Below are 26,249 nucleotides of genomic sequence, written 5' to 3'. Positions count from 1 at the left end.
GAGACCAAAATGAGCTTTATGGCCACAACCATAAATGTTACATTTGGAGAGGAGTCAATGAGGCCTATGATGAAAGGTACAGAGGTGGATCACTGATGTTTTGGGGATGTGTGAGCTACAAAGGCACATGAAATTTGGTGAAAATTGTTGACAAGATGAACTTAGTATGTTATCAAAAAATACTGGAGGAACATTTGCATTCATCAGCCAGGAAGCTGTGCAAGAGACGCATTTGGACATTCCAACATGACAATGATCCAAAACACAAGGCCAAGTCAACCTGTCTTTGGCTACAGCAAATAAAGTGAAGGTCCTTGAGTGGCCATCTCAGTCTCCTGACCTCAATATCATTGAGCCACTCTGGGGAGATCTCAAACGTGCAGTTCATGCAAGACAGCCTGAGAATTTACAGGTACTGGAGGCTTTTTGCCAAGAGGAATGGGCAGCTTTACCATCTGAGAAGGTAAAGAGCCTCATCCACAAATACCACAAAAGACTTCATTGATGTTAAAGGTGTCAATAGACTGTATAAAGAACTGGGGTATGTAAACTTTTTATCAGGGTCATTTGGATAGTTTCTGTTGCCATTATGATTTAAAAAGAGTAAACACAGTTGATTGATAATAAATGGCTTCAGCCAAACACTAAATATGAGTGAAAGAAAAATTTTTGTGTTATCATTCATATTCTCTGGAAAATGGCCAAGAAATCATAAATTCTGCCTGGGTATATAAACTTATGAGCACAACTGTATGATGAGGCAGGGCCACCTTTATGGGGTTCTTAGTATGAAAGCACAAAAAAAAACCTTTTATGGGTTACCTAAGCTGAGCATGGTCAGATAACACCCGTTCTTTAAAGAAAAACTTAGCTCTTAGACCACTTGCAAAACCCACATAATATGTCCCATTACATAAAAGCATTCAGCTTTGGTTGAACTAGATGGACTTGTGTCTTTTTTCAACCTGACTAACTATTTAAAGCGAAGATTCGCCGAAAAAAATAAAAATAAAAGTCAGCAGCTACAAAAAGTGTAGCTGCTGCCTTTTAATAATCGGACACTCACCTGTCCCACGGTCCAGCGATGCAGGCGTACGAAGCCCCACTCTTCTCCCTGGCCCCGGCATTCTAACTGTGAGTGCCTGTGCATGTGCAAGCTGCGCTTTGTGCCGTGAATGACCAGGCAATCTTCTGGGACCTGTGACCCAGAAGATTGCAGAGAGGGAGGGGGGAGAAGTGAATTTCCTTCCGGTGCCACAGAAGGAAGTGGGAGCTGGATGCCTCTAAAAAGAGGGTATCCACCCTCCCCCCCAAAAAATTACATGCCACACGTAGCAAGTCAGGGGGTGACCATAACTTAAACCGGAAGTTCCATTTTTGTGTGGAACTCCACTTTAACTATGTAATTCACTAAATAATGTAATATAAAATAAAACTCATGACACAACTTGGAGATATTAGAGAACATTTGTTGGGAAATGTTTTCACGACTTTACATTAGCTTTCAATCATTAAGATCACTTTATATACCCAGGAAGTAGGCAATCATCTATTTAAAATAAATATACACTACATATCTACCCAGGTACAAAACAACTAAATATACTACAGGAAGTTTTTTTTATATTATAGTTGCATTATTTAGTCTATTACACTAGTTGTGCGTTGGCTGTGTTACAAAGTACCAAGTTTATTTCCTGCTATGTAGCGCTGTAGATAATCTGATAAGCATTAAGTATTGAGTGTTACTTTTTTTTTTCCTATGTATACCTTGGGGTCAGGCTGCCACTTTTTTGGACTGTTTTAGATATACAGGCATACCCTGTATATCTAGCTTTAAGTACACAACGGGGTTTATTTACTAAAGCTGGAAAGTGCAAAATGAGGCTCACTACTGCATAGAAACCAATGAGCTTCCAGGTTTTATTATCAAAGCTTAATTAAACAAGCTGGGGTTAGAAGCTCATTGGTTTCCATGCAGAAGTGAACCTGATTTTGCACTTTCCAGCTTTGGTAAATAAACCCCATTGTGTACTTAAGTGGGGTATGCCTGTATAGTGCCTTGAAAAAGTATTCATACCCCTTAAAATTTTCCACATTTTGTCATGTTACAACCAAAAATGTAAATATATTTTATTGGGATTTTATGTGATTGACCAACACAAAGTGGCACATAATTGTTAAATGAAAGGAAAATGATAAATGGTTTTCAAACTTTTTTTTACAAATAAATATATGAAAAGCGTGACATGCATTTATCTTTAGCCCCCCTGGTCAATACTTTGTAGAACAACCTTTTGCTGCCATTACAGCTGCAAGTCTTCTGCGGGATGTCTCTACCAGCTTTGCACATCTAGAGTGGTTTTTTTTTGCCCATTCTGCTTTCTAAAATAGCTCAAGCTCTGTTAGGTTGGCTGGACAGCGTCTGTGACCAGCAATTTTCAAGTCTTGCCACAGATTCTCAATTGGATTGAGGTCTGGACTTTGACTCGGCCATTCAAAAACATTTGATTTAAACCAATCCATTGTAGCTATAGCTGTATGTTTAGGGTTGTTGTACTGTTGTACTATGTACTGTGAACCTCTGCCCCAGTCTCAAGTCTTTTGCAGACAATAACAGGTTTTCTTCTGAGAGTGCCCTGTATTTGGCTCTATCCATCTTCCCATCAACTCTAACCAGCTTCCCTGTCCCTGCTGAAGAAAACCATCCTCACAACAAGATACTGCCACCACCATGTTTCACAGTGGGGATGGTGTGTTCAGGGTGATGTGCAGTGTTCGTTTTCTGCCACACTTAGCGTTTCGCTTTTAGGCCAAAAAACATTTTGGTCTCATCACCACAGCACCTTATTCCACATTTGCTGTATCCCCCACATGGCTTCTCGCAAACTGCAAACGGGACTTCTTATGGCTTTCTTTCAACAATAGCTTTCTTCTTGCCACTCTTCCATGAAGGCCAGATTTGTGGAGTATATGATTAATAGTTATCCTGTAGACAGATTCTCCCACCTGAGCTGTGGATCTCTGCAGCTCCTACGGAGTTACCATGGGCCTCTTGGCTGCTTCTCTGATTAATGGTCTCCTTTAGTGATGGACGAACTTCCGACGGGACGTTTCGCGAACGCGAAACGCGAACGGGCACAAACGTTCGCGAAAACGACCGTTCGCCGCGGGCTCCATTGACTTCAATGGGAGGCGAATTTCGCAAACCTTTAGGTCGAATTTGCGGCCACGGGGTAATTATTAGGGGGTAGCACGTAGTCCCACCACCTGGACAATAGCATAATACATGTATGAGGTGAATTTGGGATCGATAACTACAAGCATTTTTTTTTTATTTGGGAAATTGTTCTGACAATTCAGGACTATGGAGCTAATGAAGGCAATGGAGGAGAGGGAAGGTCAGGGACCAGGGTAGGCAAACAAGAGGGTGCAGGAGATACAGAGCACTGACAGCAGCACCGTAATACAGAGCACTGACATCAGCACCGTGACATACAGCGCTGACAGCAGCTCCGTGACATACAGCGCTGACAGCAGCTCCGTGACATACAGCGCTGACAGCAGCTCCGTGACATACAGCGCTGACAGCAGCTCCGTGACATACAGCGCTGACAGCAGCTCCGTGACATACAGCGCTGACAGCAGCACCGTGACATACAGCGCTGACAGCAGCTCCGTGACATACAGCGCTGACAGCAGCTCCGTGACATACAGCGCTGACAGCAGCTCCGTGACATACAGCGCTGACAGCAGCTCCGTGACATACAGCGCTGACAGCAGCTCCGTGACATACAGCGCTGACAGCAGCACCGTGACATACAGCGCTGACAGCAGCTCCGTGACATACAGCGCTGACAGCAGCTCCGTGACATACAGCGCTGACAGCAGCTCCGTGACATACAGCGCTGACAGCAGCTCCGTGACATACAGCGCTGACAGCAGCTCCGTGACATACAGCGCTGACAGCAGCTCCGTGACATACAGCGCTGACAGCAGCTCCGTGACATACAGCGCTGACAGCAGCTCCGTGACATACAGCGCTGACAGCAGCTCCGTGACATACAGCGCTGACAGCAGCTCCGTGACATACAGCGCTGACAGCAGCTCCGTGACATACAGCGCTGACAGCAGCACCGTAAGCAGCCCCAGGAGGAAGTCAGCACAGCACAGGGATGGTGTGATCCCCTCATAATAAGAACCCCCAGGAGGAAGTCAGCACAGCACAGGGATGGTGGGAGCCCCTCATAATAAGAACACCCAGGAGGAAGTCAGCACAGCACAGGGATGGTGGGAACCCCTCATAATAAGCAGCCCCAGTAGAAATATGACACCGCTCAACCTCTTCAAAGAGGAGGGTAGGGGCATATAGTACGGTGTGCTTTTTTGGGTCAGGGAAGTGAGCCAAATGAATTAAGAAGGTCTGTGTGCTTGATTCCAAAAATTGTTTATAGACATATACATGGTCTACTGATCACATGTGTTGAATTCCTCCGAGATCCATGCCTCATTCATTTTTAGAAATGTGAGGTAGTTAACACTGTGGTGAGCTAGGCGAGTACGCTTATCGGTCACAATCCCCCCTGCTGCGCTGAACGTCCTTTCGGACAGGACACTGGATGAGGGGCAAGCCAACAGTTCGATTGCAAATTGGGCAAGCTCTGGCCAGAGGTCAAGCCTGCCCACCCAGTAGTCTAGGGGTTCATCACTCCTCAGAGCGTCCACATCGGCCGTTAACCCAATGTAGTCGGACACCTGACGGTCTAGGCGTTCCCTGATGCTGGATCCGGATGACACCTGTCGATGGGTCGGCTGAAAGAATGACCTCATATCCGAAGTCACCAACACATCTTCAAACCGGCCTCTTCTTGCAGGCGCTGTTGGATTGGTACCCGCAAATCCTTCTCTGGGAGTGGGAATTGCTCCTCTGCCAGCGCACGCAAAAGCAGAATGCAGCATTTCTCGAAGCAAGGCCTGGAAGTGCTGCATTCTGACAGCCCTCTGCGACGGCGGTAACATTTCCGCCATTTTGTGTTTGTACCGGGGGTCTAAGTACGTTGCCACCCAGTACTGGTCCTTGACCCTCATGCTTTTTATACGGGGGTCCCTATTAAAACACTGGAGCATGAAGGCCCCCATTTGCACTAAAGTGGAAGCGGTGTGGTGGCCTGGCTCCTGCTCATCATCCAGGATAATGTCGTCCTCTTCATTCTCCTCTCCCCATCCTCGCACAACAGGGATCCCAGAAAGGTTTAAAGCATGCTCTTCTTGCTCCTGCTCATCCGCCCCGGCACCATCCTCCTCTGACTCCTCATCAGACTCCTGTTGTTGACTTGTCTCAGATAGAGTAGCCCCCCCTGGGAATTCATCCAGCATTGCGACTTCCTCATCTTCCCGCTCCTGCTCCTCCACAGCCTGATCAATGACACGACGCAATGCACGCTCCAGAAAGAAGGCATAAGGTACCATGTCACTGATGGCGCCATGGCTGCGACTGACCAGTTTGGTGATCTCCTCAAATGGCCGCAGAAGTCTGCATGTGTCGCGCATGAGCAGCCACTGGCGCGGTGAAAAAAAACCCAGCTCCCCAGAACCGTTTCTTTCGCAGAGTTCATACAGGTAGACGTTAACTGCACGTTTCTGCTGGAGCAGCCTATCAAGCATATAGAAGGTTGAGTTCCATCGCGTCGGGCAATCGCAAATAAGACGTCTGACCGGCAGATGGTGTCGCCGCTGAATGTCAGCAAGGCGAGCCATGGCCGTGTAAGATCTTCTGAAATGGGCCGAGATTTTCCTTGCCTGCCGCAAGATGTCCTGGACCCCAGGGTATTTGACAAGGAATCGCTGCACGACCAAGTTTAAGACGTGTGCCATGCACGGCACGTGCGTGATTTTGCCCTGTTTCAATGCGCTAAGCAGATTGGCACCGTTGTCACACACCACTTTACCAACTGTCAAATTGAGCGGTGTTAGCCACTCATCTGCCTGTGAACGCAAAGCTGAAAGGAGTGCCGGGCCAGTGTGGCTCTTTGCTTCCAGGCACAACAGACGCAGCACGGCATGGCAACGTCTCACCTGGCATGTGGAATAGGTTCTGGGGAGCTTGGGCGGTGCAGTGGAAGAGACGCTAGCAGCGGAAAAGGAGGAGGCAGCTGAGGAGGAGAGGGAGGAGGATGGAGTAGGAGGAGGAGAAGAAGAGTCAGGCCTGCATGCAATCCGTGGCGGTAAAACCAAATCTACACGGGTGCCACGGGTTACATGCTTGACGGCCGTCAGAAGGTTCACCCAGTGGGCAGTAAAACTGATATACCTTCCCTGCCCGTGTTTGCTAGACCACGTGTCTGTGGTCAGATGTATCTTGGCACCGACACTGTGTGCCAGAGATACATTCACTTGCCGCTGAACATGGCCATATAGCTCTGGGATGCCCTTCTCTGAGAAATACTTCCTTCCTGGGACCTTCCATTGTGGTGTTCCAATGGCCACAAATTTGCGAAAGGCCTCCGAGTCCACCAGTTTATATGGCAGTAGTTGGCGGGCTATGAGTTCTGACAAGCCAGCCGCCAACCGTTGGGCAAGAGGGTTATCCGGCGTCATCATTTTTTTACGCTCAAACATTAGGCCCACGGAAGCCTGCCTTTTTGCAGAAAAATGTGAGCTTGGCGTGATGGAAGGTGGAGTGGAGGACAATTGTGAGGAGAGAGGAGAAGGAGAAGTAGAAGACGAGGCTGGACGGTGAGAGCCTGCAGTGTGGCTTTGTGTGTTCCGTTGCTCCCACTGGGCTCGGTGATGGCTGCTCATGTGCCTTCTTAAGGCGGTCGTCCCTAGGTGAGTATTGGGCTTACCGCGACTAACGCGTTGACTGCAAAGATTGCAGATGGCAACGCTATTGTCAGCAGCGGACACGTTAAAAAAAGCCCACACTGCGGAGCCATGTGCCGGTGTCCTGGGAGCGCCAGATGTGACCGTACATGGTCGATGACTCGCTCCTGATACATTTGCAGTCTGCTTTGTCCCTGCTGTGCAATGTAAGTCATTGCTGCTTCTCCTCCCTATCTGCTGGTCCATATCTCCCTCTGAACTCCCCTCCTCTTCCTCTCTTGTGGGCACCCACGTGACATCACTAGACACGTCATCATCAACGTCACCTTCCCCACCGCTATAAGTAGAGTAGGCAGCAACACCGGGGACCAACCTCCTCCTTGGGCTGATCTGGGTACTGGCGTCAGACTGCTGAGTAGCGCTTGTTGCTACCTCCTCTTCCTGATCCAATACCAAGAGTGGCTGCGCATCAGAAATGTCCTCTTGATATGGATCGGAAAATAATTCCAGTGACTCAAGCGGAAGGTATGTGGTGGTGGTGGTGGTGGTCGTGTTGTTGGTGGTAGTGTCTTTGGGGGTGCACATAGCAGAGAGTGAAGAAGAGGGTGCAGATCGAGAGGATGAGGAGGGTGCAGAAGAGTAAGGCTGAGCGAGCCACTCAACCAAGTCTGGTGCATCCTTTAAAGTAATTGAACGCACCTTCTGCAACTTCCCACTTTGGCTCAAGCCTGTTGCTCCTGCCCTACCCCTACCACCCCTGCGGAAGGGCCTGCCTCTTCCTCTGCATGTCATTTTTTAAATGACCCTGTGACAAAACTCTTAGTCCCTATACCGCTGAAGGACTGCTGCAGTATAGGTGAGCGGTCAGCAGTGGTGCACGTCAACCCTATCTATTGTGGACCTATAGCGGTCCTTACAGAACAGCAGACTGTACCGCACTCAAGCCTATGTACCGTAGCACCCTATACCAAGTTACCAGTCCTTATAAGAACTTTTGTGGACCAAGCAGGTTGTGTATTAGTGTTTAGCAGACTGTACGTCAGTCCCTATACCGCTGAAGGACTGCTGCAGTATAGGGCAGCGGTCAGCAGTGGTGCACGTCAACCCTATCTATTGTGGACCTATAGCGGTCCTTACAGAACAGCAGACTGTACCGCACTCAAGCCTATGTACCGTAGCACCCTATACCAAGTTACCAGTCCTTATAAGAACTTTTGTGGACCAAGCAGGTTGTGTATTAGTGTTTAGCAGACTGTACGTCAGTCCCTATACCGCTGAAGGACTGCTGCAGTATAGGGCAGCGGTCAGCAGTGGTGCACGTCAACCCTATCTATTGTGGACCGATAGCGGTCCTTACAGAACAGCAGACTGTACCGCACTCAAGCCTATGTACCGTAGCACCCTATACCAAGTTACCAGTCCTTATAAGAACTTTTGTGGAACAAGCAGGTTGTGTGTTAGTGATTAGCAGACTGTACGTCAGTCCCTATACCAATGAAGGACTGCTGCAGTATAGGGCAGCGGTCAGCAGTAGTGCACGGCAACCCTATGTATTGTGGACCGATAGCGGTCCTTACAGAACAGCAGACTGTAACGCACTCAGGCCTATGTACCGTAGCACCCTATACCAAGTTACCAGTCCTTATAAGAACTTTTGTGGACCAAGCAGGTTGTGTGTTAGTGATTAGCAGACTGTACGTCAGTCCCTATACCAATGAAGGACTGCTGCAGTATAGGGCAGCGGTCAGCAGTAGTGCACGGCAACCCTATGTATTGTGGACCGATAGCGGTCCTTACAGAACAGCAGACTGTAACGCACTCAGGCCTATGTACCGTAGCACCCTATACCAAGTTACCAGTCCTTATAAGAACTTTTGTGGACCAAGCAGGTTGTGTGTTAGTGATTAGCAGACTGTACGTCAGTCCCTATACCAATGAAGGACTGCTGCAGTATAGGGCAGCGGTCAGCAGTAGTGCACGGCAACCCTATGTATTGTGGACCGATAGCGGTCCTTACAGAACAGCAGACTGTACTGCACTCAGGCCTATGTACCGTAGCACCCTATACCAAGTTACCAGTCCTTATAAAAACTTTTGTGGACCAAGCAGGTTGTGTGTTAGTGTTTAGCAGACTGTGCGTCAGTCCCTATACCGCTGAAGGACTGCTGCAGTATAGGGCAGCGGTCAGCAGTAGTGCACGGCAACCCTATGTATTGTGGACCGATAGCGGTCCTTACAGAACAGCAGACTGTAACGCACTCAGGCCTATGTACCGTAGCACCCTATACCAAGTTACCAGTCCTTATAAGAACTTTTGTGGACCAAGCAGGTTGTGTGTTAGTGATTAGCAGACTGTACGTCAGTCCCTATACCAATGAAGGACTGCTGCAGTATAGGGCAGCGGTCAGCAGTAGTGCACGGCAACCCTATGTATTGTGGACCGATAGCGGTCCTTACAGAACAGCAGACTGTAACGCACTCAGGCCTATGTACCGTAGCACCCTATACCAAGTTACCAGTCCTTATAAGAACTTTTGTGGACCAAGCAGGTTGTGTGTTAGTGATTAGCAGACTGTACGTCAGTCCCTATACCAATGAAGGACTGCTGCAGTATAGGGCAGCGGTCAGCAGTAGTGCACGGCAACCCTATGTATTGTGGACCGATAGCGGTCCTTACAGAACAGCAGACTGTACTGCACTCAGGCCTATGTACCGTAGCACCCTATACCAAGTTACCAGTCCTTATAAAAACTTTTGTGGACCAAGCAGGTTGTGTGTTAGTGTTTAGCAGACTGTGCGTCAGTCCCTATACCGCTGAAGGACTGCTGCAGTATAGGGCAGCGGTCAGCAGTAGTGCACGGCAACCCTATGTATTGTGGACCGATAGCGGTCCTTACAGAACAGCAGACTGTAACGCACTCAGGCCTATGTACCGTAGCACCCTATACCAAGTTACCAGTCCTTATAAGAACTTTTGTGGACCAAGCAGGTTGTGTGTTAGTGATTAGCAGACTGTACGTCAGTCCCTATACCAATGAAGGACTGCTGCAGTATAGGGCAGCGGTCAGCAGTAGTGCACGGCAACCCTATGTATTGTGGACCGATAGCGGTCCTTACAGAACAGCAGACTGTAACGCACTCAGGCCTATGTACCGTAGCACCCTATACCAAGTTACCAGTCCTTATAAGAACTTTTGTGGACCAAGCAGGTTGTGTGTTAGTGATTAGCAGACTGTACGTCAGTCCCTATACCAATGAAGGACTGCTGCAGTATAGGGCAGCGGTCAGCAGTAGTGCACGGCAACCCTATGTATTGTGGACCGATAGCGGTCCTTACAGAACAGCAGACTGTAACGCACTCAGGCCTATGTACCGTAGCACCCTATACCAAGTTACCAGTCCTTATAAGAACTTTTGTGGACCAAGCAGGTTGTGTGTTAGTGATTAGCAGACTGTACGTCAGTCCCTATACCAATGAAGGACTGCTGCAGTATAGGGCAGCGGTCAGCAGTAGTGCACGGCAACCCTATGTATTGTGGACCGATAGCGGTCCTTACAGAACAGCAGACTGTACTGCACTCAGGCCTATGTACCGTAGCACCCTATACCAAGTTACCAGTCCTTATAAAAACTTTTGTGGACCAAGCAGGTTGTGTGTTAGTGTTTAGCAGACTGTGCGTCAGTCCCTATACCGCTGAAGGACTGCTGCAGTATAGGGCAGCGGTCAGCAGTAGTGCACGGCAACCCTATGTATTGTGGACCGATAGCGGTCCTTACAGAACAGCAGACTGTAACGCACTCAGGCCTATGTACCGTAGCACCCTATACCAAGTTACCAGTCCTTATAAGAACTTTTGTGGACCAAGCAGGTTGTGTGTTAGTGATTAGCAGACTGTACGTCAGTCCCTATACCAATGAAGGACTGCTGCAGTATAGGGCAGCGGTCAGCAGTAGTGCACGGCAACCCTATGTATTGTGGACCGATAGCGGTCCTTACAGAACAGCAGACTGTACTGCACTCAGGCCTATGTACCGTAGCACCCTATACCAAGTTACCAGTCCTTATAAGAACTTTTGTGGACCAAGCAGGTTGTGTATTAGTGTTTAGCAGACTGTGCGTCAGTCCCTATACCGCTGAAGGACTGCTGCAGTATAGGGCAGCGGTCAGCAGTAGTGCACGGCAACCCTATGTATTGTGGACCGATAGCGGTCCTTACAGAACAGCAGACTGTACCGCACCCAAGCCTATGTACCGTAGCACCCTAGACAGACCAAGTTACCAGTCCTGATAAAGAGCTTTGTGGAACAAGTGAGTTGTGAATGATTAGCAGACTGCAGCAGAAGGGCAGCAGTCAAGTATAATATTCTTTCTATATTTGGAAGAAAGAATATTATACGTGTACAAGCCTATTACCGTACCACTGATACCAGTCCTGAAAAGAACCTTTGTGGAACTAATAGTAACAGCAAGTCTTTAAAATTATCCTCACTGCCTGACACACTGCTTCCTGCCTGTCCCTATACAAATTGGCAAAAAAGAGTAGGCTGGAACGATTAGCTGGAACAGCTCTTTTGTGGACCTGATAGTAACAGCTAATGATGATGATGATGATGATGATGAAGAAAGACTAATCTGGCTGAGCTGTCCCTAAAATAGCAGCATACAGCGCTCTGTCCCTTTATCTAAACTGACAAAAGAAACTCAGGCTGCTGACCTAACACCTATACCAGTCCTGAAAAGAACTTTTGTGTACCAAATAGCTAGCGTTTTCTCTGTCCCTACTCCACACAGGATCCTTTCCCTACAGTGACAGAAGAAAGAATGTAAAATGGCCACCGGATCGGGTGTATTTATAGGTTAGGGGGAATGTCCAAGTGTCCATGAGCTGTCATGTCTCAATTGGTTGTCCTGTAACACATGATAAACGTGTCACGAAAGGTTAAAGTTCTTGTATACATTAAACACGTAAGTCCGCCGGGGCGAACGACGGAAAAAGGCGTTCGAACCCGCGGACGGCGAAAGTCGGAAATTCGCCGCGAAACGACCGCCGGGCGAACCGTTCGGCCATCACTAGTCTCCTTGCCTGGCCTGTCAATTTAGTTGGATGGCCATGTCTTGGTAGGGTTGCAGTTGGCCCATACTCTTTTCATTTTCAGATGATGGATTGAACAGTGCTCCATGAGATGTTCAAAGCTTTTTATAACCTAACCCTGCTTTAAAATTCTCCACAATTTTATTTCTGATGTTCCTTGGCCTTCATGATTCGGTTTGTTTACTAAGGTTCTCTAACAAACCTCTGAGGGCTTCACAGAACAGTTGTTTTTATCCTGAGATTAAATTATGCACAGGTAGACTATATTTACTAATTAGGTGACTTCTAAAGGCAATTAGTTCTACTAGATTTTAGTTAGTGGTATCAGAATAAAGGGGGATGAATACAAATGCATGCTACACTTTTCTGATCTTTATTTGTAAAAAATGTTGAAAAACCATTTATCATTTTCCTTACACTTCACAATTATGTGCCACTTTGTGTTGGTCTATCACATAAAATCCCAATAAATCACATTTACATTTTTGGTTGTAACATGAAAAAATTTGGAAAATTATAAGGGGTATGGATACTTTTTTAAAGCACTATATATGCATATAAACAGTTTTATACAAATAACAACGTGTTAATGGTCTAAGACAATTGTTTCAGTGTACAGTTTGTATATATACATGTACAAGGGGGTAGCCATATTTGGTCATTACATATGCAAGCTCTGCTTTTTATAAATCACTGATTGTGATTTACTGCTTCTCTCTTTCTATGCAAGTCTGTGGGTCAGATCTGACCTGTTTAACACCTTCCCACCTGCCCACCAAGGCCCTTCAACTGGATCTTGAGGTGGGGGGAAAATGAGCTTTCTGATCACTTGACCACTGTGACTGCCTGTCTCTTGTTTATGAGGCGATCATACTTCAATAAAAAATTGTTTTGGACTCAGTCTGAAGATCCGTGTTGTGCTGGCAAACATTACACTTTGGCTGTGTAGCACCCTGATGTTTGGGCAGGGTTCCTCCTAAATTCCCTGCCAGGTTTAGTTACCTTGGCTCATTGTTAGGGATCAATTGATTTCACCCTAAGTCTAGAATTGCTGCACTTCTCTCTTTTGCTGCTAGGTGGCCGTATACCTGGTGGCATTAGATAAGACAAGGGCAAAGCAAGGACAGATTAGGAGTATATGGGATATCTCAGCCAATGGGCAGGGGGTTTCTTAAATCCCTTGGCCTGCTGGGAGAACCTATATATTTGGGTGTCAATTGTCAAGTGTCAAGTGATCGGTTTTCTGTGCCACTTGGATGGCTGTCTAGGTGGATGTGTGTTATATTGCCCGGGCTGCTAGGCCAGAGTTTGGGCCTATCCTAGGCACATCTGTCTGCTAGGCTGTCTGAGGGCCTATCCAGAAGCAAGAGAGCAGCGCAGGGTTGGGATTGCAGCTTGCAATCCAACCAGAATTGATGGTTCTGCCGTCCAGAGAACCTGTCATGGTCGGTAGTAGAGGGGAAGCTGTCGCCACTAAGGGACCAACCACCTTATTACCAGGGACCACAGTGAGTAGCTGAAGCAAGTACTGGAGCAGTATTCTCACCAACTGGGGACAGTAAAAAATTGGGAAACTTCAGCAGGTGTCAAGCCAGGAACCCAGCCAGTGGAGGCGACGCTTGCAGAGCAACCTTGTGTGTCAAGCCAGGGACCGAGCAGGCTAGTCTAGTGAGAGAGACTGGGAGCTCAGTGGGTTGAGTATCTACAAGAAGTGACTGTAGAGAAAGTAAAGAAGTTTGTTACAACTTCTGTTGGAACTGTTCTAAGCCCTTGTACACACGGTCGGACATTTCGACAACCAAATCCATCGAATTTTGTCCGTCGGATCTTGTCCGAAACGGTTGCATACACACGGTCGGACTAAGTTGTCGAAAATTCCGATCTTTCAGAACGTGATGACGTAATTTCGTTACGATGGGACTACGTTCAGGCTAGTAGCCAATAGCTTTGGTGTAGGAATTTGATCTGAGCATGCGTGGCACTTTGTCCGATCAAAATTCTCTACACATGATCGGAGTATGTCCTATCGGACCAGTTGGTTGGAAAATATTTCCAACATGTTGGAAAACTTGGTCCGACGGATATTCAGACGGAATCAGTCCGATGCATACCACACACAGTCGGATTATCCGACAACACGGTCCGATAGGACACATTCCAATGGATTCTCCGACCGTGTGTACGGGGGCTAAGATTGGTGCCATAGGAGACAGCATCCCTACACATGCAGATGTGGTGTCTTGTTGGGTGGCTTTCTGTTCCTTTGGCAATATTTCCTTTTTGTCCTGGAGATGCAACAGGAAGTGAAAGGAGTTCTCTCCAAAGACAGTTGTCACAGGAAGATAGGCCTCTATTAGAACATTTCCCCCTAGCTTTTGTTCTGGTGTAAAACAGTAACATTTTGGCTTTTCTATACATTTCTGTAATGGTCACTACAGAATGATAGCACAAATCTCCCTAGCGAGGACACAAACAGCAATAGAAATCTGTCAGTGGTTCTGATTGTTCTCTACACTATCCAAAACTAGAAAAAAATGTTTGGGAAAATACGTAGGAAACTTTTACTGAGAGGAATGCTTGAGTTGCCACTGGTGACCTGGAACAAAAATGCATCAAGTTAAAAAAGAACTCTTGACCTACATACATGTGGTTGGTGATTGACTCATAGAGTATTCAGGCCATACAACTAGCAATTTTTCAAGTGGATGCCATCATTGATAGTGTTCATACCTTAATCATTACAGTTTTTTTTTGAAAAATCACATTCTCTGGCATAAAGATGACCATTGTTGAAAAAACACTATACATTTATCAGCAAGAAACAGATACTGAAAAAAAAATATACAGGTGCATCTCACAAAATTTGAATATCATTAAAAAGTTAATTTATTTCAGTAATTTAATTCAAAAAGTGAAACTCATATATTATATAGATTCATTACACACAGAGTGATATATTTCAAGCATTCTTTCTTTTAATTTTGATGATTATGGCTTACATCTAGTGAAAACCCAAAATTCTGAATTTCAGAAAATGTGAATATTACATAAGACCAATTAAAAAAAAAGGATTTTTAATACAGAAATGGCTGTATGAAGAAATTCAGTATGTATATGTACAGTATAGTATGCACTCAATACTTGGTCAGAGCTCCTTTTTCATGAAATACTGCATCAATGCAGAGTGGCGATTAGCCTGTGGCACTGCTGAGGTGCTATGGTAGCCCAGGTTGCTTTGATAGCGGCCTTTAGCTGCATTGTTGGGTCTGGTGTCTCTCATCTTCCTCCTGACAATAGATTCTCCTTGGGGTTTAGGTCAGGCGAGTTTGCTGGCCAATCAAGCACAGGGATATTATGATCATTAAGGCTTGATTCACACTAGCGCGTTTTTTGATGCATTTTGCATTTTGCAGAAATGCAAGGAAATTTTTTAACATGGGTTCCTATGGAACATGTTCACATCAATGCATTTTTGTGCCTCTGCGTTTTTGGAAAGGGTCGGGGACTTTTTTCATGCAAAATGCAGCGTTTTGCATGTAAAAGAAGTCAATGGACCTGCATCAAAAACGCAAGTACCGTTTTTTTACCGCGTTTTTTCCCGCGTTTTTGCAGCAATTTTGCAGCGATTTGCGGGGGTTTTTTTTTGCATTTTTTTCACTGTATATATCTGGTTGCTAAGCAACCGCAGTGTAATAAAAAAAATGCAAAACGCGGCAAAATCGCAGTAAAAACGCGTGTCCAAAAACGCAGCAAGCACCGCAAAAAGCACGGCAAAAATGCACAAAAGCAACATGCATATATGTGAATCGAGCCTTAATCAGGTATTGATACTTTTGTCAGTGTGGGCAGGTGGAAAGTTCTGCTGAAAAATTAAACCAGCATCTCCATAAAACTGGTCAGCAGAGGGACGCATTAAGTGCTCTAGAATTTCCTGGTAGAGGGCAACGCTGACTTTGATTAAACACAGTGGACCAACACCAGCAGATGGCAAATCATCACTGACTGTGGAAACTTCACACTGGACCTCATGCAATTTGAATTATGTGCCTCTCCACTCTTCCTCCAGAATCTAGGACCTTGATTTCCAAACAAAATGCAAAATTTACTTTCATCCGAAAAGAGGACCACTGAGCAACAGTCCAGTCCCTTTTCTCCTCTGGTAAGACGCTTCTGGCATTGTCTCAGGTTTAGGAATGGCTTGACACAAGGAATACGACAGGTGTAGCCAGCCGTAGTCTACTCCTTGTGAATCTCCCCCATTATTCTTGAATGGCCTTTGCTTCAAAATATTCTGAAGGCTGCAGTTATTTTTGTTGCGTGTGCACTTTTTCTACCACACTTTTTCCTTCAACTTTCCATTAATATACTTGGATGCAGCACTCTGTGAACAGCCAGCTTCTTTAGCAATGACCTTTTGTGACTTACCCTCCTTGTGGAGGGTGTCAATGACTGTCTTCTGGACTGTAAAGTCAGAAGTCTTCCTCATGATTGTGCAAACTACTGAACTAGACTGAGACAATTTAAAGGCTCAGGAACCCTTTACAGGTGTTTTAAATTATTAAAAACAAAAAAAGTATCGCTGCTGAAACATAACCTCTACCTGGTAACTGTAGTGGAAAATGGTTCAATCAAATATAAATAGAATTCTGATGTCAATAATGTGCACTGTGCAACATCAAAAAAGTGAATAAATATATATAGTTTCTGTGTGAACAGCACGAAAGGCTGCTCAAAATAACACACAGTCTCTCTAAACGTGCTCAATATGCATATCCTTGGTGATAAGGCAACAATAAATAGGTGCAGTTCATCTTCGAAGAAGGTATGCAATTTCAAGTGATGGAACTCCAATATCAATGTGTATTAAATACTCTCAGGCCGCGTACACACGCGGGGACTGTTCGCTCAACTTTGTTCGTCAAACAGTTTCAGCGGACAGTCCGCTCAAAATTAGCATGGACGGACTTGCCCACACACGACGAACGAACAGTCCGCTGAAACCGTGCGCGATGACGTGAACGGCACGTACGACGGGACTAGAAAACGACGTCCTATACACTGCAATGCAACCTTCGGCGTGTAAATTCTTTCTGAGCATGCGCGAGACTTAGTTTGACGAACAAGCCTACACACGGGCGGACTGTCCGCTCAAACCAAGTTTCAGCGGACAGTTTTTCGGAATTTCCGAAAAACTTTGTTCGTCAGACTGTCCGCTGAAACTGTCGAACAGAGCGAACAGTCCCCGCGTGTGTACGCGGCCTTACCCTCAACTGTGGACCCACACACCCATAAGGTGGCGAATCTAATGCCGCGTACACACGGTCGAACTGTTTGACGTACTTAGTCCGTCATACAATCCGACTGACAATCCGTCGTACTTCCATTGAACGGACTTGACCACACACGGATACACAAACAGTCCGTCAAAAGCTTGCGCGATGACGTGTACAGCACGTACGACGGGACTAGAAATAGGAAGTCCAAGACACAGCAAAGCACCCTTCCGCCGTGTAAATCCTTTCTGGGCATGCGCCATTCTTAGTCCGTCGAACTAGCATACTGACAACCGTATCGTCCGCTGAAACCAAAGTACGACGGACAGATTTTTGGAAAATCCGAAATTCTTAGCACTCCGGACTGCACGCTGAAAAAGTCCGCTGAAGCCCACACACGAGCGGATTGTCCGCTCAAATGTGTTTCAACGGACTAAGTACGTCAAACAGTTCGACCGTGTGTACGCGGCATTACAGGCATGTAAGACGATCCTCTCAGGCGAATCCTCTAACCGACCGTCCATGTGAGATGGTAAGGCTTCAGATCTCATGTGGAAATCTCATGTGGAAAGGAGACCATACTGGAAATAAATTAACTTTTTTGATGATATTCTAATTTTTTGAGATACACCTGTATTTATAAATGTTTGCACAACAACATTCACACAATTGTTACTAGGATTCACGCATGTTGGAAACGGCACAGAAAAATGATTTGTTTACTTAGGGTGAAGATCTATTTTAAGCTAAATTTGGTTTTCATTTTAAAATAAGTAGGGTTTTCCAACAACATACTACATAAAATAAAGGACAGTGTAAAGAAAACCAGAAACAGTCAATTACACGCTCTCACCTTGAAGTATTGTGAAATTCCTAATCAGCTGTCCATGCTTGGAGTCAACCAACTTCATTTCTTCCATGATAACTGATAAATTAGCTACTTCATTATCTAATCTTAGCCTCATATTGTCCTGCTGAGCTTTTAGAAATGTTGTGTCCAGTTGAACATTGGTGAGAGAATTATTTAACTGAATTAAATCTTCTGTGTGCTTGGTCAGTGTCTCAGTGCAAGTTGTCCTCACATCATTTAGATTGCTAGTCAGCGTCCTGAGATGGTGAGCAGTATGGCTAATGTTGCTGATAATTCCTACTATATCGTCCTCAAATTTTTGGAAACGTTCTTCCAAATAGTTGAATTTAGCATTCGTCCTATTCTCATATTCTTTGTGGTAATCCTGCAGGTCCTTTAGATTTTGTTCATTTGTCTGAGCGATTACTGTAATGTTGTCAATTTGGCCGTTAAGAGCATTTAGCTGATTGCTCATATCTTCTACTGTCTCATTGTTGGCCTTGACAAGAACCGAGTTATTAGATGCTATGCTTTGTAAGTTTTGCACCCTGTCTCTCAGCCATTCTGTATCCTTTTTAGTTTGAAGAACAGCCTGCTGTAAGCTCAGAAAATCATTCTTGATACGTTGTATAGCTTGGCTGGTATCATCCACAGACCTTTGCAAAGTGCTTATAACTGTCCTCTGTTGGGTTTGTGTTAAATTCAAATTGCTAACACTCATAATGATTACATTGCTTGACTGCATCTGGTGTTGAAGGTTGGTTTGAAGGCTGGTGGTATCTTGTTGCAGACTGGAGACATAACTGTTATAGACTTGCAATGTTTGATTGATTCCATTAATCATTAGAGAGTTATTGTCTAATGCACTTTTCATTTGACTTTGTTTAGCATCCATAAGGTCTCCAGACTCTTTTAGCTTCTCCAGCGCATCTTTGTTCCTGCTGCTTTTTTCTGTGATCTCTCGTAGTTGCTGGCGAATAGCCACAATATCTGACCTCACACTTGATAGCTCACTGTTGGTACTGTCTGATTTTTCTCCTGCTTGGTCATCTGTAAAATATATTTAATAACTTAAACACATGTAAATACATAATATAAGTAATATATAGTTCAGTCTGAACACTCAGTTAATGTTATCCAGTGCTTAGTCCAAAACAATTTACAAGTAACAAATCTGCCCCTATAATTGAGATGACATTTTCTCAATCCATACATTTTTGGCTAGATCGGGCAATGAAACCAGGTATTTAGCTGCACACCTGATCTCAGCATGCTCATGTTTGGGAAGAGCAGTTGATAAGGCAGGTTAAAAAAAACTGTCATGATATGTACTGTAACACCCTATTTCAAGCTAGTACCTGTATCCCATTCCCTGCATTGCCCCTGCTCTTCTCATTGCAGCTATCTGTGAATCTCCACGATAGACCATCCTCTTAGGTTTATGGGCATACTCTTTCTACTCTGGTATTCTCCTGTTTAATTAACCATCACTTTAATGAGAATAAAACAAACTCCAGGCAAACAGTGAAATACCATATACAGTGGGGGAAATAATTATTTGATCTCCTGCAGATTCTGTAAGTTTGCCCACTTACAAAGAAATTAAGGGTTTATAATTTTTTTATCACAGGTGCATTTTAAATGATAGAGAATATCAACCACAAAACCAGAAAAAAACACATTAAACAAATGTTACAAATTAGGTTTCAGTTCAGTAAAAGTAAAATAGCACTTGATCCCCAAGCAAAACATGACTTTAGCATGACAATGACCCAAAAAATACCACCAAGGCAACAAAGGAATGGCTCAAAAAGAAGTACATTAAGGTCAGGGAGTGGCTTAGCCAGTCTCCAGACCTTAAACCTATAGAAAATCTATGGCGGGAGCTAAAACTTCGAGTTGACAAGCGAAAGCCAAGGAACCTTAGGATTTAGAGAAGATCTGTAAAGAAGAGTGGACGAAACTCACTCCTGAGATGTGTGTAAACCTGGTAACCAACTACAAGAAACATCTTGCCTCTGTGCTTGCCAACAAGGGTTTCTCTACCAAGTACTAAGTTTTGTTTTGCTTGAGGATCAAATACTTATTTTACTCACTGAACTGCAACTCAATTTATAACATTTGTATCATGTGATTTTTTCAGATTTTTTGGTTGATATTCTGTCTTTATCATTTAAAATACACCTATGATAAAAATTATAGATCCTTAATGTCTTTGTAAGTGCGCAAACTTACAAGACCTGCAGAGGATAAAATAACTATTTTCCCCACTGTATATATATATATATATATATATATATATATATACAGTGTCTCACAAAAGTGAGTACACCCCTCACATTTTTGTAAATATTTCATTATATCTTTTCATGCTGTACCCTAAAAATAACACAACACACAGCCATTCATGTCTAAACCTCTGGCAACAAAAGTGAGTACACCCCTAAGTGAAAATGTCCAAATTGGGCCCAATTAGACATTTTCCCTCCCCGGTGTCATGTGACTCGTAGTGTTACAAGGTCTCAGGGGTAAATGGGGAACAAATGTGTTAAATTTGGTGTTATCGCTCTCACTCTCTCATACTAGTCACTGGAAGTTCAACATGGCACATCATGGCAAAGAACTCTCTGAGGATATGAAAAAAAGAATAGTTGCTCTACATAAAGATGGCCTAGGCTAAGAGAAGATTGCCAAGATCCTGAAACTGAGCAGCAGCACGGTGGCCAAGAACATACAGCGGTTTAATAGGGCAGGTTCCACTCAGAATAGGCCTCACCATGGTCAACGAAGGAAGTTGAGTGCATGTGTTCAGCGTCATATCCAGAGGTTGTCTTTGGGAAATAACATAAAAACATATGAGTTCTGCCAGCATTGCTGCAGAGGTTGAAGGGGTGGGGTCAGCCTGTCAGTGCCCAGACCACACACTGCATTAAATTGGTCTGCATGGCTGTCGTCCCAGAAGGAAGCCTCTTATAAAGATGATGCACAAACAACCCCCGAAGTTTGCTGAAGACAAGCAGACTAAGGACATGGATTATTGGAACCATGTCCTCTGGTCTGATGAGACCAAGATACACTTATTTGGTTCATATGGTGTCAAGCGCGTGGGGCAGCAACCAGGTGAGGAGTACAAAGACAAGTGTGTCTTGCCTACATTCGTGCATGGTGGTGGTAGTTATTTTGAGGGGACAGCAAATTTACACTGTTGTACAAGCTGTATACTCACTTTACTTTGCAACAAAGTGTAATTTCTACAGTGTTGTCACATGAAAAAATATAATAAAATATTACAAAAATGTGAGGGGTGTACTTTTGTGAGACACTGTGTATATATATATATATATATATATATATATATATATATATATATATATATATATATTTATGGTCCAGAGCCCTCTGACCGATACGGATAAGGATGACAAACAAGGTTAACATAAACTCTCTTCCTTGAAATGGACCTGAAAGTGTGCCCTGGTCTAACGTACGGTATACCAAAATAAGGGGGCATACCCTAGATAGAGAAATGGGTATAAATGAGATGAATATGAAATGGAGTGAAATGAGTACTCTCATGAGGAGTATAATGCCTGAGAAATGCCCTAAAAAGGGGATGGGTGGGTGGGTATCGCGCACCGGAACCGACGAGGAAGGTAGGCGAACGGGCTAGTTATATACCCCACCGGGCTCCTCCCATAATTCCAGGCCACCATACTGGCCTTTCTATTTATGGTCCAGAGCCCTCTGACCGATACGGATAAGGATGACAAACAAGGTTAACATAAACTCTCTTCCTTGAAATGGACCTGAAAGTGTGCCCTGGTCTAACGTACGTATACCAAAATAAGGGGGCAAAACATTCAGGTAGGGGTTGTATTTTATTGTTTCAAGTTTGAGACTGGGTGAGTTTGACAAAGGCCTGGGCCATCTCCACTTGCGGATTGGGTATGTAACGGGCGAAACAGGTGGACTTCCATCTGCCCAACTTCTTGATAACATGGTCCGGGACCCCTTGGCGGGAGGCGGTTGAAGCTGCTCCGATACGGAAAGAATGTCCGGAGTAGTGAGTAGGATTGAGGTGAAGGATGCCCAGAAGTATCCTGACATGTTCCATAAACTGGGCAGCGTTCAGTGGTTTAGTGTGAAATGGCAGAAGCGGACCAGACCCTGGTTGACCGGCCAGAAGGGTTAACAAGCGGGTGAGAACGGCGACCGGGCACCAGCGGTTGTTGGTTTTATAGAAGTGTATGTCCGTACCCGAGCCAAGCTGCTGCGTCTTGGAGACTGCTAAGTGTAGAACGTAATGGTCTTCGTATCGGACCAGGTGGTGCTTGCACAGCATACGTGCTGTGGGGCCATTACAAGTAAACTCGCCTGGCCGTAAGAAGCCGTAGAAGGCCAGGTGTATGGCTGCTTGCAAGACGATACTCATGCGGAGACCGAAAGGTGAAGTGGCCAGAATATCTGACATATCTCTAAAAACGTCCCCTGTAATAGGCAGCCGTTTGGTGCGGGCCACTGGCTGGCGCTTCTGGACGCCGCGCATAACAGCCCGCACGGCGTGATAAGAAAACAAGGAAGGTTCGGTAGGGTCCTGGAGGGACGAGAAATGTTGTACACCGGCCAGATATAGCCGGATCGTATTAAAGGACAACGCCAGCTCCGAGTGGCAGTAGGAAATGAAGGCTAGGACTTGCTTGACACGGGACGTCTCTGTGCTGTGACACGTCATGAAGCGGTTTAAGGCCCTCCAGGCCGATTGATAGGCCTTGAGGGTATTGCGTGAGAGGGAGTGCTCGATGAGTTGGGTGGCCGCTAGGAGGTGTGGTGCTAATCCAGGGTCAGCTGAGACCAGTCCGGGATAGCTGCTGATGTTGGTCCAGCTCCGGGTACCTGATCAAAAAAAGAGACAAAGTTAAAGCGGGAGAGGGCGTCCGCTGCCTGATTGAATTTACCGGGGATAAAGGAACAATGGATGTTGAACTGAAATGATAAAGAGAGCTGGACCAGTCGACGAAGAAAGGACATAATCGCTAGAGAGTTGGATCTGCCTTTATTAATGATCTCCGCAGTGGCTAAATTATCTGTAAAAAAGGTCACCGTTTGCCCCGACCAACTGCGGCCCCATGTGTGTGCTGCAGCTACGATGGGGTACAACTCAAAGAGGGAGGACGTCTCGGCGAAGCCAGGAATAGCCAGTATCTGGGGAGGCCAGGGAGCTGCGAGCCACAGATGGCCAAAAATTGCCGCAAAGCCTGTGGAGGCCGCTGCGTAGGTCACCACCTGGGGTGAAAGGGAAGACACAGAGGGAATGAACAGGGACACGCCATTCCAAGAGGATAGGAACTCCTCCCACATAGCAAGGTCTGCTATCGCCGCGGGATCCAGGCTGAGGACTTGCTCCGGGTCCTGTGAGAGGGACAGTAAGACTAATAGGCGTGACACGAATGCGTGACCCTGAGGGATGATGCGCATGGCGAAATTCAGCATGCTGAGTAGGGACTGTAGCTGTCTTTTGGTGCAAGTTCTGGCACGGGTGAAGTCCCTCAGGACCGTCCTGATGCGGGCCAGTTTATCCGGGGGGAGGCTGGCCTGCATGGTGTTGGTGTCTAGGCTGACCCCGAGAAAGGTGATGGTCTGCGTCGGACCATCCACCTTGTGCTCGGCAATGGGGACGTTGAGGTTACTGAAGACTGCCCTTAATTTATCCAGATCTCCTGGAGGTGAGCCGGGTGGCTCGATCAGCAGGAAGTCATCCAGATAGTGTATGACTCCCCGACACTGGGCTACGTGCAGCAGGATCCACGTGAGAGTCTGTGCGAAAGTATCGAAGAGCCAGGGGCTGCTTTTGGACCCGAATGTTAGTTTGGTGGCGAAATAGTACCGCTCCTTCCACTTGATGCCATGCCAGCACCAGAGAGATGGATGGATGGGAAGGAGCTTGAAGGCGTCCGAGATGTCGGCCTTGGAGAGCCAGGTTCCTGTGCCTGTTTTGAGAATGGCCTGGATGGCCGTGTCTACGGATGCATACTTGAGGGAGAACTCCTCTGAGGGGATAAGGGAATTAAGACTGGGGACAGAAGAGGAATGAGGCGCTGACAAATCGTACACCAATCTGAGTTTATTTGAGAACTTGCCCTTGACAAGCCCAATAGGGCTGACTCTCCAGGTGTTGAATGGGGGCTGTGTGAAAGGGCCTATGATGAAGTCTCGGTCTAACTCTGACTGTAGTAATTGGTCAATGGCTCGTTCATTCATAGCTGCTGACCACAGGTTCTGGCATTCGTGCGTGAGGTGAGGGAGAGAAATAGGTCCAGTGTGAAAGCCTTGAGTGAAGCCCTGAACAAGGTAGACGGATAGTGAGGGGGTAGGATGGTCGGTAAGGTAGGTGCTGAGCCACGAGACGTTGACCCGGCTTAGTCAAGACTTCTTAATCTGTTTGACCTCACACATGAGCCTGGGATGAGCCCTATGACACTGCGTGCATACGTGGAGCAGCCTGCACTGACTAAAATTGCATGAGCCGCTATTGTAATTGTTGCAGATTGCTGCACCTCCCATGGTCTTGACCGGGCACCCAAATTTATCCGTCTGCGGCAGGCGTGCCGGCGCCTGTGGGCCCTGAGCGGTACCTGAGGTAGAAGGACCGTCTGAGGGCGGGGCTGCCACTGAGCTAGCACACCAAGTCGCGGTATGAGTAGCCGACTGGCAAATCGCACAGAGAGGAGACCGTAGCCCTGCGAAGTGGCGGCAAAATAGCTCGGTATCCATGACGCTCCAATCAGTAGGCGTCTGGAACTGGAAGAGCCTGGCGGCCGCCTTAGCTAAGAAGGAGCGGTGGTAGTCGTAAAATGAAAAACCGCCGTATTTATAACCCAGATCTACTACCACATGGAGGTAGCGATCCAGCTCCTCCCTCCTGCCAGGGGAGACTGAGCAGATGATGTCCCTCATCATGCCGAAGGCCAATGTGAATTCGGTGACAGAAAGCTTCCTGTCCAGCCTGGGGTCTTTGGTCTTGAGGACCACCGACACGTCCCCCCATGTATAAGCCTTGTTCTCCGCAAGTTCATGAATGGAGATGAGAAGCGAAGCCAGATTGACGTCCTTTCCCTCTAGGATGTCCTTCCTGATGCTAGCTGATACCAGATGAGAAGGGTACACCACTGATGTACACCCGGTGGTACCTGCGAGAGGGTTAGTCACCGCCTGGGATGCTGGTACTGGAGGAGACACGGGCGGGCGGGTCTCGAGGAGGGCCACCCGATTCTGGACCTCTGACATTGAGGTCGTCAGGGAAGACACCAAGGTATGGAGCTGCGAAATAGAAGAAGCGATAGCGCCCAGGGAGGCCTGCTGGGTACTAGCCTCAGCCGCAGCTGGGGGAGGAAAGAGGAGCCTGAAAAGCTCGGCCTTTCTGGCTGTTGCCGGAAAGGGTACGCCTCTGCGCCTAAGCTCAGCTGTCAGCTTAGGAATAGTCCATGCTCTGAGGGACCGTTGGCTGCCACTCTCTGAGACTAGAGACGGAGATAAAGGGGCAGTGAGGTCCTCGCTGCCAGCCCGGGACATGGTGGCGTAATCCAGGCCTGGCGAGCCTATTAGTCCTCGGGTTCGGGTTTTCTCCTACACGGAACCTACATGTGGGTGACATGGATTACAAGACTCGTTGGAGACTCCTGAAAAAGAATATATGCTTAACAAGAAGGATGCTTCCGCTCATGAGCGTTTCCTCCCAGATGATGTTTTTTTTTTTTTTCCTTACCTAAGGAGGCACCGTCCCACCAGGTGCAGGGTGGACCTACTGAAGACTTGACTGACCTGAGGAGACGAGGTGAAGTTTGTTTGAGAGTTCTATACCTGAACAGAAATGGCTAGCTAAAATAGTGACTTCATGGAGGTGAGTTTTAGAAATGAAATGAAATAAAATAAATAAAAAATGAAACAAACAAATGAAATGTTGCTTTCCTTTCTTTTTTTTTTTCCTCTCTCTTTTTTTTTTTTTTTTTAGCAGGTATGAAACTTTGAAGCAATTTATAGTGAAATGAGGCCGATGAGCAAGGCCCCCAGTAGGAATCCAAACTTGAAGAATCAACTGGACTCATACCGGGAAGCGGCATGTGACAGTGAAATGAGTGAATCTGCCATGACAGAGGTCCGGATCGCCATGCCACAATCTTGCGACCGAGCACGAAACGGACTCTGGAGCATGTA

At 46.2% G+C, this 26,249-nt stretch overlaps 1 protein-coding gene across 1 annotated transcript in view; it reads right to left on the bottom strand.

Annotated features, from left to right (window-relative positions):
- Positions 1–26,249, bottom strand: part of COLEC12 (collectin subfamily member 12) — a 220,956-nt gene that overhangs the window by 22,443 nt on the left and 172,264 nt on the right. Inside the window, exon 5 of the mRNA XM_077492546.1 lies at positions 18,042–19,088. Coding sequence (XP_077348672.1) covers positions 18,042–19,088 — 1,047 coding nt within the window. The remainder of the gene's footprint in view (positions 1–18,041; positions 19,089–26,249) is intronic.

This window comes from Lithobates pipiens, unplaced genomic scaffold (assembly GCF_037356315.1).
Source record: "Lithobates pipiens isolate NorthernLeopardFrog02 unplaced genomic scaffold, aLitPip1_a1.2 Scaffold_19, whole genome shotgun sequence".
In the NCBI taxonomy this organism is placed as follows: Eukaryota; Metazoa; Chordata; class Amphibia; order Anura; family Ranidae; genus Lithobates; species Lithobates pipiens.
The sequence above is the reverse complement of the archived record's forward strand: the minus strand, read 5'-3'. Positions and strand labels throughout refer to the sequence as shown.